The 14,574-nt window shown below is 48.1% G+C and overlaps 3 protein-coding genes and 1 pseudogene across 3 annotated transcripts in view; 2 read left to right on the top strand and 2 right to left on the bottom strand.

Annotated features, from left to right (window-relative positions):
- LOC128422431 (zinc finger protein 850-like) overlaps positions 1-2,413 on the bottom strand; it is a 30,409-nt gene extending 27,996 nt beyond the window's left edge. Inside the window, exons 1-2 of the mRNA XM_053406457.1 lie at positions 2,410-2,413; positions 858-2,117 (exon numbers count right to left, since the gene is read on the bottom strand). Coding sequence (XP_053262432.1) covers positions 858-2,117; positions 2,410-2,413 — 1,264 coding nt within the window. The remainder of the gene's footprint in view (positions 1-857; positions 2,118-2,409) is intronic.
- The window catches only part of LOC128421774 (zinc finger protein 84-like), a 238,925-nt gene that overhangs the window by 19,902 nt on the left and 204,449 nt on the right, over positions 1-14,574 (top strand). The gene's annotated exons all lie outside the window — the stretch shown is intronic.
- LOC128421753 (zinc finger protein ZFP2-like) overlaps positions 1-14,574 on the top strand; it is a 461,814-nt pseudogene that overhangs the window by 424,715 nt on the left and 22,525 nt on the right.
- LOC128422430 (zinc finger protein 501-like) lies at positions 4,073-13,851 on the bottom strand (the record flags this gene model as incomplete). Its single annotated transcript, XM_053406455.1, has 3 exons — positions 13,754-13,851; positions 7,661-7,743; positions 4,073-5,151 (listed from the first exon to the last, which is right to left on the bottom strand). Coding segments are annotated over exons 1-3 (1,260 nt in total), but the record flags the coding sequence as incomplete, so codon positions are not given.

The raw sequence follows: 14,574 nt of genomic DNA, 5'->3' as shown, positions 1-14,574 counted from the left end.
TTTCGGTAAATGTGCATGCATGCACTTTCCAAGAGTCTCATTCGAGAGTCAGTGGGGTGCAGTGCTTAAGAGTTTTGGACTAGGAACTGGGAGACCTGGGTTCAAATCCCCACTCAGCCATGCAGCTCACTGGGTGATGGCTTCACAGCCCAACCTACCTCACAGGGTTGTTGTCAGGATTAAACGATGAGGGGGAGAGCGACTTAAGACCACACTGAGCTTCTTGAAGAAACAGGTGGTATATAAAGGCATCCAATAAATTTCGCTAAGAAGAAAGGTAAGATTCTGCTCTTAGGCAAGACGAATCAGGTGCACAAATATAAGATGGGACATACCAGGCTTGTCAGTAGTACATATGGAAAAGACCTGGGGTCTTAGTGGACCACAAGACTAACATGAGTCAACATCAGCGAAATAGGCTGTTATTCTAGGCTGCGTCCAAAGAAGTCAAGTGTCCAGATCAAGAAAAGTAATAGTCCCACTTTCTTCTGCCTTGTTCAGACCACACCTGGAGTCCTGTGTCCAGTTCTGGGTGCCCCAATTTAAGAAGGATTTTGACAAGCTGGAAGGTGTGCAGAGGGGGGTGAGCAAGGCAATTAAGCGTTGGGAAACCAAGCCTTCTGAGGAACAGGAAGGGGTGTCACGTGGAAGCTTGAACAAGCTTGTTTTCACCGGCTCTGGAGGCTGGCACCCAAATCAATGGCTTCAAATTAGAGATGCCCTTGGAAGGTTGTGGACTCTCCTGCCTTGGAGGTTTGTAAGGAGAAGTTTGAAGGCAATATGTCATGGAAGCTTTAGTTGAGAGTCCTGCAGTGGACTAGACGACCCAGAAGTCTCCTGCAGGTCTAAAATTCTATGATTCTCCCCTGTATGAACTCTTTGATGGGCCATGAGGTTAGTCCTCTTACTGAAGCTCTTTCCACATTCCAAGCACTGATATGGTTTCTCACCACTGTGAATTCTTTGGTGGGAAGTGAGGTTGTCCTTCCGGGTGAAGCTCTTCCCACATTCCAAGCACTGATAGGGTTTCTCCCCAGTGTGGATTCTTTGATGGGCCATGAGGTTGGTCCTCTTACTGAAGCTCTTTCCACATTCCAAGCACTGATATGGTTTCTCCCCTGTGTGAATTCTTTGGTGGGAAGTGAGATGGGCTTTCTGGCAGAAACTCTTTCCACATTTCACACATTGATAGGGTTTCTCACCACTGTGAATTCTTTGGTGAGCCATGAGCTTGGTCCTCTTACCGAAGCTCTTTCCACATTCCAAGCACTGATAAGGTTTCTCCCCTGTGTGAATTCTTTGGTGAGAAGTGAGACTTTGCTTCTGGTTGAAGCTCTTCCCACATTCCAAGCAGTGATACGGTTTCTCCCCTGTGTGCATTCTTTCATGGCAAGTTAGATTGGCCCTTTGGCTGAAGCTCTTTCCACAATCCAAGCATTGATAGGGTTTCTCACCACTGTGAGTTCGTCGATGGGCCATGAGCTTGGTCCTCTTACCAAAGCCCTTCCCACATTCTAAGCACTGATAAGGTTTCTCACCACTGTGAATTCTTTGATGGGTAGGGAGACTTTGCTTATGACTGAAGCTCTTTCCACATTCCAAGCACTTATAGGGTTTCTCCCCTGTGTGAATTCTTTGGTGGGAAGTGAGGTTGACTTTCTGGCGGAAACTCTTCCCACATTCCAAGCACTGATAGGGTTTCTCTCCTGTGTGAATTCTTTGGTGGGAAGTGAGGTTGACTTTCTGGCGGAAATTTTTTCCACATTCCAAGCACTTATAGGGTTTCTCTCCTGTGTGAATTCTTTGGTGGGAAGTGAGATCAGCTCTCTGGCAAAAACTCTTTCCACAATCCAAGCATCGATAGGGTTTATCCCCGGTATGAATGCTTTGGTGGGAAGTGAGACTTTGCTTCAGACTGAAGCTTTTCCCACATTCCAAGCACTGATAGGGTTTTTCACCTGTGTGAATTCTTTGGTGGTGAGTGAGATTGACTCTCTGGCAGAAACTCTTTCCGCATTCCAAGCACTGATCGGGTTTCTCACCACTGTGAATTCTTTGGTGGGAAGTGAGACTTTGCTTCTGGGTGAAGCTCTTTCCACAATTCACGCATTGATAGGGTTTCTTTTCCCCCAAAAAAATGTTTATTAAGATTTTCCAAAAAGACAAAAAAGATTAAAAAAGAAAAAAGGAAAAAAAGAAAAAAACAAACATCTTTTACAACCTTTTTTTCAATAGCATATTTCCATGACTTCCCCACACCTCCCTCTCTTGTATTCCATTTCCAATTATTAGTTCAACAAGTTCTTATCCCCAATTTTTTAACCTTATTATATTTAATTCATTATTGTATTTAATTCATTTTAGATAACCAATTTTAGCTTATAAACATCCATCTTTGTACCTCAGTACCCATTCTTTAAATCTTTTTCTAAGGTTGACCCCAATACCCTTCCATGAATTCCCCATTTTAATACCCCTGACAAAATAAAATAAAGAATCAAAATATAGTTATACACCCTTTAGGTTCCCAATCCCCACCCCCCTTTTCCCGGTTTTGATCCCCCATCAATATCTATCATCCTATCTGCAATCAGCCTGGAGATCTCACGTCCGAGGCTCGTAATTCTCTCTCAATTCCTCTCTGCCGGTTTTTTTGATAGTCCTTTATACCAAAAACCAAAACTCGGGGAAGCTCTGTCTCAGTAATGTCCATTTTTCTTCCAGCCAGATCTCCATATTTAAAAGTGGAGCTCAAATCTTGTTTCTCGATCTTTTTGAGTCCAAATGTCCCAAAAGCTCCAACTTCTAACTTGATCAAATTTATAATCCACAAATCTTCAGATCTCCTGGGGAGGTCTCTCCATTCTTCATTCACCAATTCAAACCAAATTTCCCTCATCCAGTTCTTATTTTCCTTTGTATCCTTTTTGACAGGCCTCTGGCTTTCCTTCATCTGTGGCATTGTTGCTCCTCCTTCCTTACTCTCCAGCACCTCATATATTTCTTTTCCCACTTTCTCAATTTTCTCAAGCTTCTCTTCCTGTTCGGCTACCAAAACTTTTTGTTCCGCTGCAAGGGCCTTTTGTTCAGTTGCAGAGACTTGAGTCAAGTCCTTACTAAGTTCAGTAAAATTGTTTACTGTTTCATTCAATGTTTTGACCCTTATAGCCAAAACATCATTTTGTTCTTGTAGCTTTCCCAGAAGAAACCAAGTTCTATTTAGCTCCATCAGTATTTTTCCACTTGCAGCCATTGTAGTGTCCCAGAACCTCCTCTAGAGGGATTCTGGTTACTTAGTTCATAAAAAAGCCAAAAGTCAAATTAGTTTGTATCAATTCCTCCTTGTTTCCAACAATTTATAACCAAATTGTAGCAAATATGTCCAGCAGAGACCACAGAACCAATGTTCTCTTTCTTTCCCAACTTTGACAGCTAATTTGACAGCTGTCAAAATCTTCTATGTCTCTTAAACAGGCTCTCTCGCGGATCGCTCCCAGGTCCCGGGGGGGTTGCCCTTCAGCTCTTAAAAACAACTCTTATCCTCCAGCAAACAAGCTTAAACTGCCAAGTCGTGGAATTAATAACTTTTATCCAATAAGAAAGAAATTATTCTCTCAACCTTAGTTAGCTAGTCCTTGCTTTAAGATGTTTACAAGGCGGGGAGACGGACTTCCTTTTTGCGCCTACCCCGTTCGTTCCAGATCCAAAAAAAAAATATTTCCTTTTAAGTCCAATTTCCGTATTACTCACGGGTTGTTACTTTTAGTCCCGATATTTCAAGGAAGAAGTCAGCGCTCTCCGTCCATGGCATGCGGCTTCACTCAGCAGGGGAAGCAGAGGACTCTCAGCACCGCGCCGCTCCCCGTCCCCCGTTCCGGAACCTTTAAAAAGGCTCCTTCGCGGGTCGGGGGCCGCAAAGGTGCCCACCGAGTCACCAGGTCCACAGGTTTCCACGCCTGTGGTTTTTAGGGGTCCCCGCGTTGCCGGCGCGTCAGGACCCGACCCATGCTGAGCCGATTCCCTCTGGAGCTCGGAGGCAATCCGCCATTAGACGATGGCGCTAACCCGGAAGTCGATAGGGTTTCTCCCCAATATGAATTTTTTGGTGGGAAGTAAGACCAGCGCTCACAGTGAAGCTCTTCCCACATTCCAAGCACTGATATGGTTTCTCCCCTGTGTGAATTCTTTGGTGAGAAGTGAGATCAACTCTCTGTAGGAAACTCTTTCCACAATCCAAGCATCGATAGGGTTTCTTCCTGGTATGAATGCTTTGATGGGTAGTGAGATGGGCCCTGAGACTGAAGTTCTTTCCACATTCCAAGCACTGATAGGGTTTCTCACCACTGTGAATTCTTTGGTGGGAAGTGAGACTTTGCTTCCGACTGAAGCTCTTCCCACATTCCATGCATTGATAAGGTTTTTCACCACTGTGAATTCTTTGATGGGAAGTGAGACTTACCTTTTGGGTGAAGCCCTTTCCACAATTCACACATTGATATGGTTTCTCCCCGGTATGAATTCTTTGGTGGGAAGTGAGATGGAAGCTCACAGTGAAACTCTTCCCACATTCTGAGCACTGATAGGGTTTCTCACCACTGTGAATCCTTTGATGGGCCGTGAGAGTCCTCCTGTGATTGAAGCTCCGCCCACATTCCGAGCACTGATAGGGTTTCTCACCTGTATGAATTATTTGATGGGCTGTGAGATGGGTTCTCTGACTGAAGCTCTTTCCACACTCTCGGCATTGAAATGGCTTCTCCCCCCTGTGAATTCTTTGGTGTTTACGGAAGGTTTTGCTTGTATTAAAGCTTTTCCTACATTCCAAGCACTGATAGGGTTTCTTGCCTGTATGAATTATTTGATGTGAAATGAAATGTGCACTCGTACTGAAGCTCTTTCCACATTCCAAGTATTTTAGTGGGTCCTCCCCTGTGTGAATTATTTCCTGTGAAGTGAGGCTTTCATTCCAACAGAAACTTCCCCCCCATTCAGAGAACTGAGAGGGTTTCTTCCCAATAGCATTTCTTTGGTGGGTAGTCGAATGGGAACTGTGACTGAAGCTCTCTCCACACTCCAAGAGTGGCAATGGCTTCTCCACTGTGCGGATTCTGTCATGGGCATCCTCTCTCTCTATTTCCGAATCATCACCACCTGCAATGAGGAAATGGATTAGAGCTGCAGGAAGAAATGGAGTGCCACTGTATTGAATATTGATCTCTAACCCATGTGATAGAGGAAGAATTCCATGCATCAACACTGCTGACCACACACTAGAGGTGGGTAGTGTTAGAAACAGAGATAGGACAGCTAGGACATAAAGAGGACCTTAAACCTAGGTTATGGGCTCAAAAATGGTATGTCCATATGCACTCTCTTCTGACAAAAATACAAAGCTGAAAAGGAATGAACAGCAGCTAAAATAATATGTTCATTTTTCACATGGTCTAGTCCTTCCCCTGCCCACCCCTCTGATTTTTAAAGAAGGTCTCTCCTTCAGTCTTTAAAGAGTAGCTGGAAGTGGGGAGGCAGAAAAAGGTCCTCCTTTCCTTCCACTCTGCACTTTTAATCCGAAATCTTAGGTTCTGCGAGCAGAGCTCGGAAACTGCTCGTGTGTATGACATTCCCTGTTGCAAAATGTGCCTAGCACCATGCGAGTTTCAGACAATGGAGGTGGTGGATGATTGTGTCTACCTAAGAAACCAACAACCTCTTCGTTGATGCTGACCTGGACAAGTGTACTGGCGAGGCAGTTACGGCAACGGCTCACCTCTCCAAAAGAGTATGGGCGAATGGGATGCTAACCGTTCAATACCAAGATGAAGGTCTACTAGGACTGCGTGTTGAGCAAGCTGCTTTGTGAAGTGAACTGTGGACAATTACAACCATCAGAAAAACCCCTCAATGCTCTGTGTCAGGAAGATTTTGGGCAATACAAGGCAGGTCAGTGTCAAACAAAGATATGCTTTGGACTATATGGGATTGGCAGAAATGACTGGCAGAATCCGGGACCAGGGAGAAGAGGCAGTGGAAGAAGATTGGAAGAAATTTAAAGACTATCTACAGAAATATTGTAAAATTAATGAATGTTAGAATGATGTTGGATAGAAATTAAGTGGTTTCCAGCTGTAATGCTTCAAGAATATGGAAAAAGGGTATAAATGGGTTAAAACGTAATTAAAATGATGTTGGATTGGAAATAAGTGGTATTTGTAACAAAGTTAATAAGAATATGGAAAAATTAATTGATAATGGATGAAAATACTGAGTTATAAAATGTTAAGTTATAGAGATAAGATAAACGAAAGAGGGTAAGGATTTGCTGATTTGATTATTTAAATGGGAATACAAGAAGGGGAGGTGTGAGGAAGTCAAAGAAACAAGCAAATGAGTTTTAAGTTATGAAAAAGAATTGTTTTTAATTTTTTGTATTTTTTCTGTGTGTTTATTCTAATTTTTTTTGTTTTTTTTATTATGTGTTTATGATGTGTTTTTGTGTATCTGTTTTTGTAAAATCTTAATAAATATTTCTTTAAAAAAAAGAAAAGATGTGCTTTCCTAACCTCAAATTCCCAGCATGTTCCCATTCCATTCTCAGCAAGGTCTATGCTGGCTTGATCATGTCCAAGGTCAAAACAGTCGATAGACCTCCATTTAAGGTGAGTTTGAGGGTATTAGAATCCCAGGTGCTGCAAGTGGCCCTGCAGAGCTCCCTCAAAACCAGGGAGGCTTATCACAGAGAGAGATGCATGGAATTTCCAAAGAGAAATTATGATCCACAAGGGAGCCTTACTGAGAGAGGCCACTATCCCACAATTCTCCTCCATGACTTCCTTATGCAGAGCTCTCTGGTCAGGATCCAGCAACGCCCATTCCTCATCTGTGAAACGAACAGTGACATCTTCAAAGCACACTGGACCCTAAGAGAGAAAGGGAAAGATCCTCTTTAGACAGCACTAAGGTTGTCTGCTACACATTGCTCTGTTTCTTTCTGCTTATTAAATGGTGTTTTGTTTCAATGGGATCGTCCTGCTGCAGATTTTAATTTGGGTGCTCTTTTTAATGTCTTAGTGGAATTCTTGTGTGATTTAGTGATGGACATTAATCTTAGTTTAAATGGGTAGAACTCTACATTGTGTTCTTAAAATCCTTCTGTCTGTGCCAGATGGAAGGATCCCCTCTCTGCTCCCCATGTGATGTTCTTGGGTGGGGGGAGACCCTTATGATGCCCTAAAGACAACTTCAAGAAGTGCACTGCAGGAATGGAGGGAGGAGAAGGGGGGGAAAAGCCCCATTGTGCAACTGATGTGACAGGATAGGTGAATCCTGGGAACCGTTTTTTTGTAGCCTTGATGAACTGCTTAGAAGTCTATTTTAGCATTCAATGATAACTCTAGAAATAAAACTACAATGACTTATGAATGATCTTATTGACCTTCAGAAGGTGAGTTAAGGCAAGGTGGCTGTTCCTTATTCTCAGCACATTAAGCTTCTCGAATGGCATTCCCAACCTCTTGGCTTCTGTCCAAGCTGCCCTTGACAAAGACGCCTTAAGAGAAGCTTGGACAGAAGCCAAGAGGAGGAGAGAGATTTTTGGGGGGCCAGAGGCACCCTGGCTGCCCCACCCCTCAGCCCCCTTCCCCACAGGGCTCCCTCCCTCTACCTGAGCTGCTTCCACAGCCGTTGCTTCTCCCTCCACACCAGGAATAGATGGAAGAGGAGGTCTTGCTGGCATCATCTGGTAACCTGCAAGAGACAGAGGTAAGTGGGAAGCCAGGAGTGCAGCTGCTCTCCAAAAAGTCTCACCTTCTGAGTGCATCTGGACATTTGGACCCATTTCATAATTTAGTTGGGTTAAAAAATACAACTCCCTCCTTGGTGCTCCTGGCCCCAAGTGTCTACCCCCCCCAAAAAAGAGGAAAACAACCCATGGATTTGTTTTGATATCCACAGAAAGGAACCAAATGGAGAACGGACTCCTTCCTTACCCAGCAGCCTCTCTCTGGTTTTCAACGGAGTCCTTTTGGTCTCAGAGGAATCTGGGCCCATTTCTGCAAACAGATTCTGTCTCTGAAATAGCAACAAATATTCAAAACAGAAACTATGAAGAAGAGTTAGAAAAGGAATGACAGAGGCAAAAACTGAAGGGCAATCTGATAGCATTGAATGGCTGCTTTCCAAAAAAGGATGGTATATTAACAGAGAATTTTCAGATATTGTCACTCACGTTCGGAGCCCCTTTGGAGTATCTAGATGAAAGTCTCTCTCACCTGCTGCTCTGCCTGCTTTCTCTCCTCCGCCTGACTCAGTAGGAAACCTTCGGCCAGGGCCACCGCCTGAGAACTGCTCTCCGCTCCACATTCCCTCACCCAGCTCTCCATCTCCAGTGGAAGGACAGCCAGGAACTGCTCCAAGATCACCAGGTCCAGCATCTCAGCTTTCGTGTGCCTTTCTGGCTTCAGCCATTGATGGTAAAGGTGGTAGAGTCGGCTGCAAACCTCTCGAGGTCCTTTGGCCTCCTGGAAGCAGAACTGCCTCAATTGCTGGCTCTGCACCTCTGAGCGGAGAGTGTCCTCCTCACCCAGGATCTTCTGCACAGTTTTTCCCCAGAATCCCCCACTGCTCCCGGTTCTGATGGCATGGCCTCTTCCTGCTTCAGGGCCAGCTGAGTTTTTCTCATCCATCTGTGCTCTCAGGAAGCCTCCAAGAGAGAGAATCCCTTGATCTTCTGCCAAGCTCTGTCTGTCTGAATTAGAGATCCTTGCAAATTCTACAAAGCAAATACATCGCTCTGTTACAAAACTGACATATTGCCTGGAAGAGAAAAATATTCCGTGAGGAAGTATGTATGAGTCTTGGAAGAGCCAGCTCTGGACTGCACCACAACCCAGACTCTTGAGGTTTCTTTAGAAAGGAGAAGGAAAACGTATTTTTCGCTCCATAAAATGCACCAGAGCATAAGGCACACCTAGTTTTTAGAAGGGGATGCAAGAAAAAAAATATTTTTAAAGGGAGCTCTGAGCAGAGCCTGTATGCATCCCAGGCTCTGCTCAGTGCTCCCTTTCACGAGTCGCGTGGAGCGTGTGTGGGGCGCTTGCAGGCTTTTCCCCAGGAGGGAGAAGCCCCCAAGAGCCGCACACATGCTCCACGCGGCTAGTGAAAGGGAGTGTGGCTCTTGGGAGCTTTTCCAGGAGGTGGGGGAAGGGACTGAGGGGCTGCCCTCTGTCCCTTCCCCCACCTCCCACAAAAGCCAGCAAGAGCCACACGCTCTTTAAAGGGTGCACGGCTCCTGCGGGCTTTTCTACGAGGAGGGAGAAGGGACTGACTGGCCACGTCAGTCCCTCCTCCCTCCTCGGGGAAAAGCCTGCAAGAGCCGGGCGGAGCGTATGTGCGGCTCTTGGGGGTGCTTTCTGCCTGCCTCCCGCCTGCATTCCCTCCATAAGATGCACACACATTTCCCCTTTTTAGGAGGGAAAAAGTGTGTCTTATGGAGAGAAAAATACGGTAAGTCTCCAGCCCTCCTAGAGGGAAAGTGACCATTCAAAATGTGCAGGGAACTGCTGGTCTTTCTGAGAGATGAATCAGCCTGGTTGCTGCTGCCTTTCAGAGTTTTCAATCAAGGAATGAAGTCAGAACTGTGATTGACAAGTGACTCATTTGTACTGAGTGTTATCTGAGCATTGGGTTATGGTGGAGGTCCTAACTCAGGACTCCTCAAGAGTTGTCTCCTGCCCAACCCCATTCAGAGCACATTTATTCCCTTATCTGGCTAACTTCTGAGGGCCAAATGACATGTGGGTGGGGTCAAAGGACAACAACACTCGAAAGCAAATAAAGTGGGACTCGCCTTTCTAAGCGTGTAATGTGTTTTCAACTGTTCTTATTGCTGTTTTTTAAATTTTGTAATCTGCTCTTGGAAATTCGGGTGATGGGCAGGGAACAAGCAATAATGATGATGATGTTACATTGCTTAACATGCCCCCTCCCCAGTCATGAATACTTGAGGGCACTCCTGGGTCCATCATGGTCGCTTGAGGCTCAGGTGCCCATGTCCAGCTCAGGCTAGTTCCCCACCCCACAGACCTTTTGGGACAGAAAAGACATGGCCCTGGTCTTCCCTGCTCTGCACCAGATGGGATGGTTGCAACGCTCTCAGTGTGGAACTGCCTTGAAGGCGACTCGGGAACTGGTCCAAAATGCAGCAGCCAGATGATTGGCTGGGCTGCCTCTCTTTATGAAGGGCATTTCTCTCCCACCTCTTTGTCCAAGGAGATCAAGGTGGCATCCATGGGTCTACCCCTCCCCACTGAGTCCCCCCACAACAAACACATTGGATTCCTGTTTTAAAACAGTTGCACTGGTTGTTTCCTTTCCAGCAGGACCTCTCCTGCTCTCAATGCCTTGGCTTGTGAGACCTCCAGTGGTGCTTTCATAGAACTATAGAAGTGGATGGCACCCCAAGGATCATCTAGCTCAACCCCAGGCAATCTGAGAGGCCACGCTTGCATCTGGAGGAACTGAGCACTGGAGGAGAAAATGGGCCCTGCAGGATCAGGCCAGAGGCCTCCCTCCTATAGGGGAGACAGAGAAGAGGAGCCACCCATTGCCCTCTCCTCCTCCTCCACAGATTGGCCTCCTCCTCTTTTAACGCCACCTTTATTGGTGGCCTCTGCCTCTTGTGGGAGGGAGTTCCACAGGTTTTACTCTGTCCTGCAAGAGGAAGCGCTTTCTCTTCTCTGCCTTCCTTCCTTCCTTCCTTCCTTCCTTCCTTCCTTGCACCAGTGAGGTTTTAGGGACCAGGATATATTTCATGTCCGAATGTTTCCATCCGCGGACAACCTCTGTCATAAAAGGGGACTGATCCATACATCTGAATGGGGTTTCTCTGCATGCATTTCCCCACTCCTGGACCCAAGGGGTCAGCAGCGCATCCATGCAAAGGAAGCGCAGAGCTGCCGCCCTCCTGCGACCCTCCGCGCCCTGACTTGCCCCCCCTCTTGCCATGCAGCGCTGGGACCCCCGCTCTCCCCATGGGCCCTATCCTGGGAGAGAGGAGACTCACCGGATCCCAGCAGGTGCCTCCAGGCAGCCTCTGCAGAGCCGAACCAACGGGACCCCCACACGCCCGACTTCTTGCAGGAAAGGGAGGGATTGGGCTTTCGCTCTGGAGGACCCTGCCCCCCCCCGTCTTACTTTCCTGTCTAGGAATCTAACTCGATTCCGTTTAACCCTTGGCAAGCCGAGCGCACCCAACTCACGCCTCTCCCTCTCTCGAGAGCCGGAGAATCGCGCACCAATAGCATCCCGAGAAGGCGGAGCAGGAGAGGTTTATGGATTACTTCCGGCAAGGGATACATTCAGTTTTGGACAGCAGTTGAACAGCTGGCCCCCTAACAGCTGGCCCCTGAACACGGGTCCTAAGAAATCTTCACTGGCTCCCGGTCCGTTTCTGAGCACCATTCAAAGTGTTGGTGCTGACCTTGAAAGCCCTAAATGGTCTCAGCCCGAGGAAAACATTTCCGCAAAAAGATCAAAACATGTAGCCGCAGGTGATACAATAGGAGCCTTTCTGCAAATGGCCTTTGCAACACAACTCACTGGGTGGTAACAAAGTATACACATTTGCCTCTTTTCAACGGATGCTTTCGCTTAGCCCCGTTTCCTCAATGAATCCACCCATTTCAGTAAAACCTGAGCTGAAATAGTAAGGAAAGCAAAAGAGGAGCCCTGTCTGATCCCCGTCAGCCTCCAGACTCCCCCAGTCACGCGGCAGGAGATTCTTCCTGAGCCCCCCCCCGCTCCGTGAGGTGGGTATGACATCATGGATGATCCAGTGATGATCCATATGATCCATTGATGATCCACATGATCCAAGCAGACTTGTCCAAAGAGCAGATCTCTAGGCCTGAATGAAACGGGTCTGCGATGATGGATTCGGGGGTCAAGAAATCCGCCCTTTCCAATGCTCTCTCAGGCTGGCCAGGAAAAGGCAGGGAGCAGGAATCGTCAGGCATCCCGGCTGACAGACAGACTTGTCATGTTGCCAAAACATGGAGTCTGAGCTGATTTCCATGTACAACTCACTTTGTGGCGCAACCGGGGATGTTTTTGGGGTGCTCTCTCTGTGACGGGGGCGTCGATTATTTGAGGATGTACAAATTGCAACGCGCTTTAGTTCTGGGCTGCTTCACTCCTCGCATGGGGGGGGGGTGCTCTGCGCGCAAACAGATCAACAGCTGCCTTGCTTTCTTCCTGGCCTCATTGTCTTGCCTCTGACGGAGACACAAAGGAAGAATTTTACCTGGGTGTCGGGGCTTTGTGTGCAAAAAGCAAAGCCACTTTTTTTTCCTAACACAGGAGTCACAAAGCCTAACCCGCTGTTCAGTGTGCATCAATACCTAAAACCTGGAATGGATCTAAGATCATGGCGTGGGGGGCGGGGGGAGGGAAGGATTTTCAGTGTAAACATTGTAGGGGGGGGCGGACTTTGCAGCTGGATTGCCGGGATCAGCCCCTTCCTCGCTCTCCTCATCCCCAGAAGGAAGAAGGAAGGGGGAAACCTTCCTCTCCTTCGCCCCCCTCAATTCCTCCCCTCCCGGTACATCCTCCTCTCACCCCGCCCCCACAACCCTCAACCCCTCCTCCGTATGTCGCACCTCTTCCTCCTCCTCCAATCCGGCTTCTGTTTCCGGAATGAGCGGAGAGAGCCCCCCTCCCAACCTGCCTGCTTCTCCCGGACGTGGAGCTTTTGGGCCGGATTGCTGCTCTGCGGCGTAGCTCGGGGGGGGGGGGGCGCTTTTCGGAAAAGGGAAGAGGGGCGGCAGGGGACCCCCGTGGATGTTGCAGGAAAGGAAAGGAGAATCGGGAGCGAGAACAAAGAGGTAAAGGGGTCACGGGGGGGGGGAGAGGGGATAAAAGGACCCAGAGACCCCCGCCAGCTCCCCCAAGCGCCTTCCGTGGGGTCTGGATCCCTGCGCGCGTGCTGCGAAGGGGGCTTTCCTTGGCCCCTTAGGCGCCTTGGCAGCGGCGGACATGGGGAAGCTACGCAGGGGGTCCCCACGAGGGCCCCCTTGCCCCGTTTCCCCCGCGCAGGCATCTCTGGGGTCCTGTGGGCTCCGCACGGATAAAGCCAGAGCCGCGCCAAGGGGGGCCTCTGGGACAGAGGGAGGGAGTCGAGGAAGTGGGGAGGGGGAGCATCCCTGGGGCAGGGAAGTGCAGCACTGGTGTGGGGGAGAGAGGAAGACCAGTCTTTGGGGGGACTTCACCATGGTGGCGCCTGCGGGGATTCTCTGTAGGGGCCGCCTTGGCTTCTCCCTCCCACCCAGGAATCGGCCACCCCTTCAAGGAGACCAGAGAGGGATCCCTGGAAAGTGGGGGGTCGTGTCCCCCCTCCCCTTCCTTCCTGCAAGCTCCATCCTCTTCCCACCCCATAAGCCCCTGCCCTGTCCAGGAAGAGGGGAGGGGAGAGGCCTTCTCAGAAGCGGCTCTTCATTTCTGCAATCCCACCCAGGATGCAGCCAGAAACCTTTTCCTCTCTCTCAGGCGTCCATCTTTAAGTTTCTCTTCCACTGCATGGCTCCAGTACAAATAAAAGACAGTAAAACATCAAACATTAAAAACCTCCCGATACAGGGCTGCCTTCAGCTGTCTTCTAAATGTCAGAATGTTGCCCATTTCCTCGCCCTCTGCCTGCTTCCCTGTAACTTCGCTTCTCGCAGGGGGGGGGGGAATCAGCAGAAGACCTTCGAAGGACCACCTGCCTGTCCAGACGGAGAGATTTTGGGGGAGATGCTCCTTCAGGTGTACAGGGCCGAGGCTGTTGAGGCCTTTAGGTTGCAGATCTTGCTGCTCCATAACGATCTCATTCAGCAAATAACTTTTTTACTGAAGGCAAAGAAGCATAACAGGATCCAAAAAAAGAGGAAAAACTTAACTTATGTAAAACCCTAACTCAGCATACCAAAACAGCACTCATGTATAAATCACACAAGCTGAGTAGAGAAATAGGAGACTAGGAAGTGGGACCAGGCGCCTTTCGGCCTTGTAATTTATATTCTATTAAATGTCAGAGGAACCTTGGGACTGGATAACAAGCCTGGCTCACTCCAGTTTAAACCAGCTTCATCTGGTTCCCCAAAACAAGAAAGGTTCTTCATAACCTCATCGCAACTTATCCCACCACCAGCTCTCAGCAGAAAGGAAACTGCCGAGTTTCAGGAAGCCTGCATTAGATCAATACTTTTCTATGCCTGGAAAATGCAACATTGACAATTTAAAGATCAGCACTAACAATTTGAATTGTGCTTGAAAATGTGCTGGGAGCCAGGAAAGATCCTTTAGGAGCAGTGATATGTGGTGTCGGCGGCTGCTCCGATTCAGTTGCAGTTTTGGGTCACCTTCTAAGGTAGCCCCATGTAGACCACATAGCGGTAGTCCAAGCCAGAAACAACCAGAGCATGCACCACTCTGGCAAGACAGTGTGCAGGGAAGGAGGGTCTCAGCCTGCGTTCCAGATGGAGCTGCTAGACAGCTGCCCTGGACACAGAATTGAGCTGCGCCTCCATGGTCAGCTGTGAG

This window comes from Podarcis raffonei, chromosome 10 (assembly GCF_027172205.1).
Source record: "Podarcis raffonei isolate rPodRaf1 chromosome 10, rPodRaf1.pri, whole genome shotgun sequence".
Taxonomy (NCBI): Eukaryota; Metazoa; Chordata; class Lepidosauria; order Squamata; family Lacertidae; genus Podarcis; species Podarcis raffonei.
The sequence above is the reverse complement of the archived record's forward strand: the minus strand, read 5'-3'. Positions and strand labels throughout refer to the sequence as shown.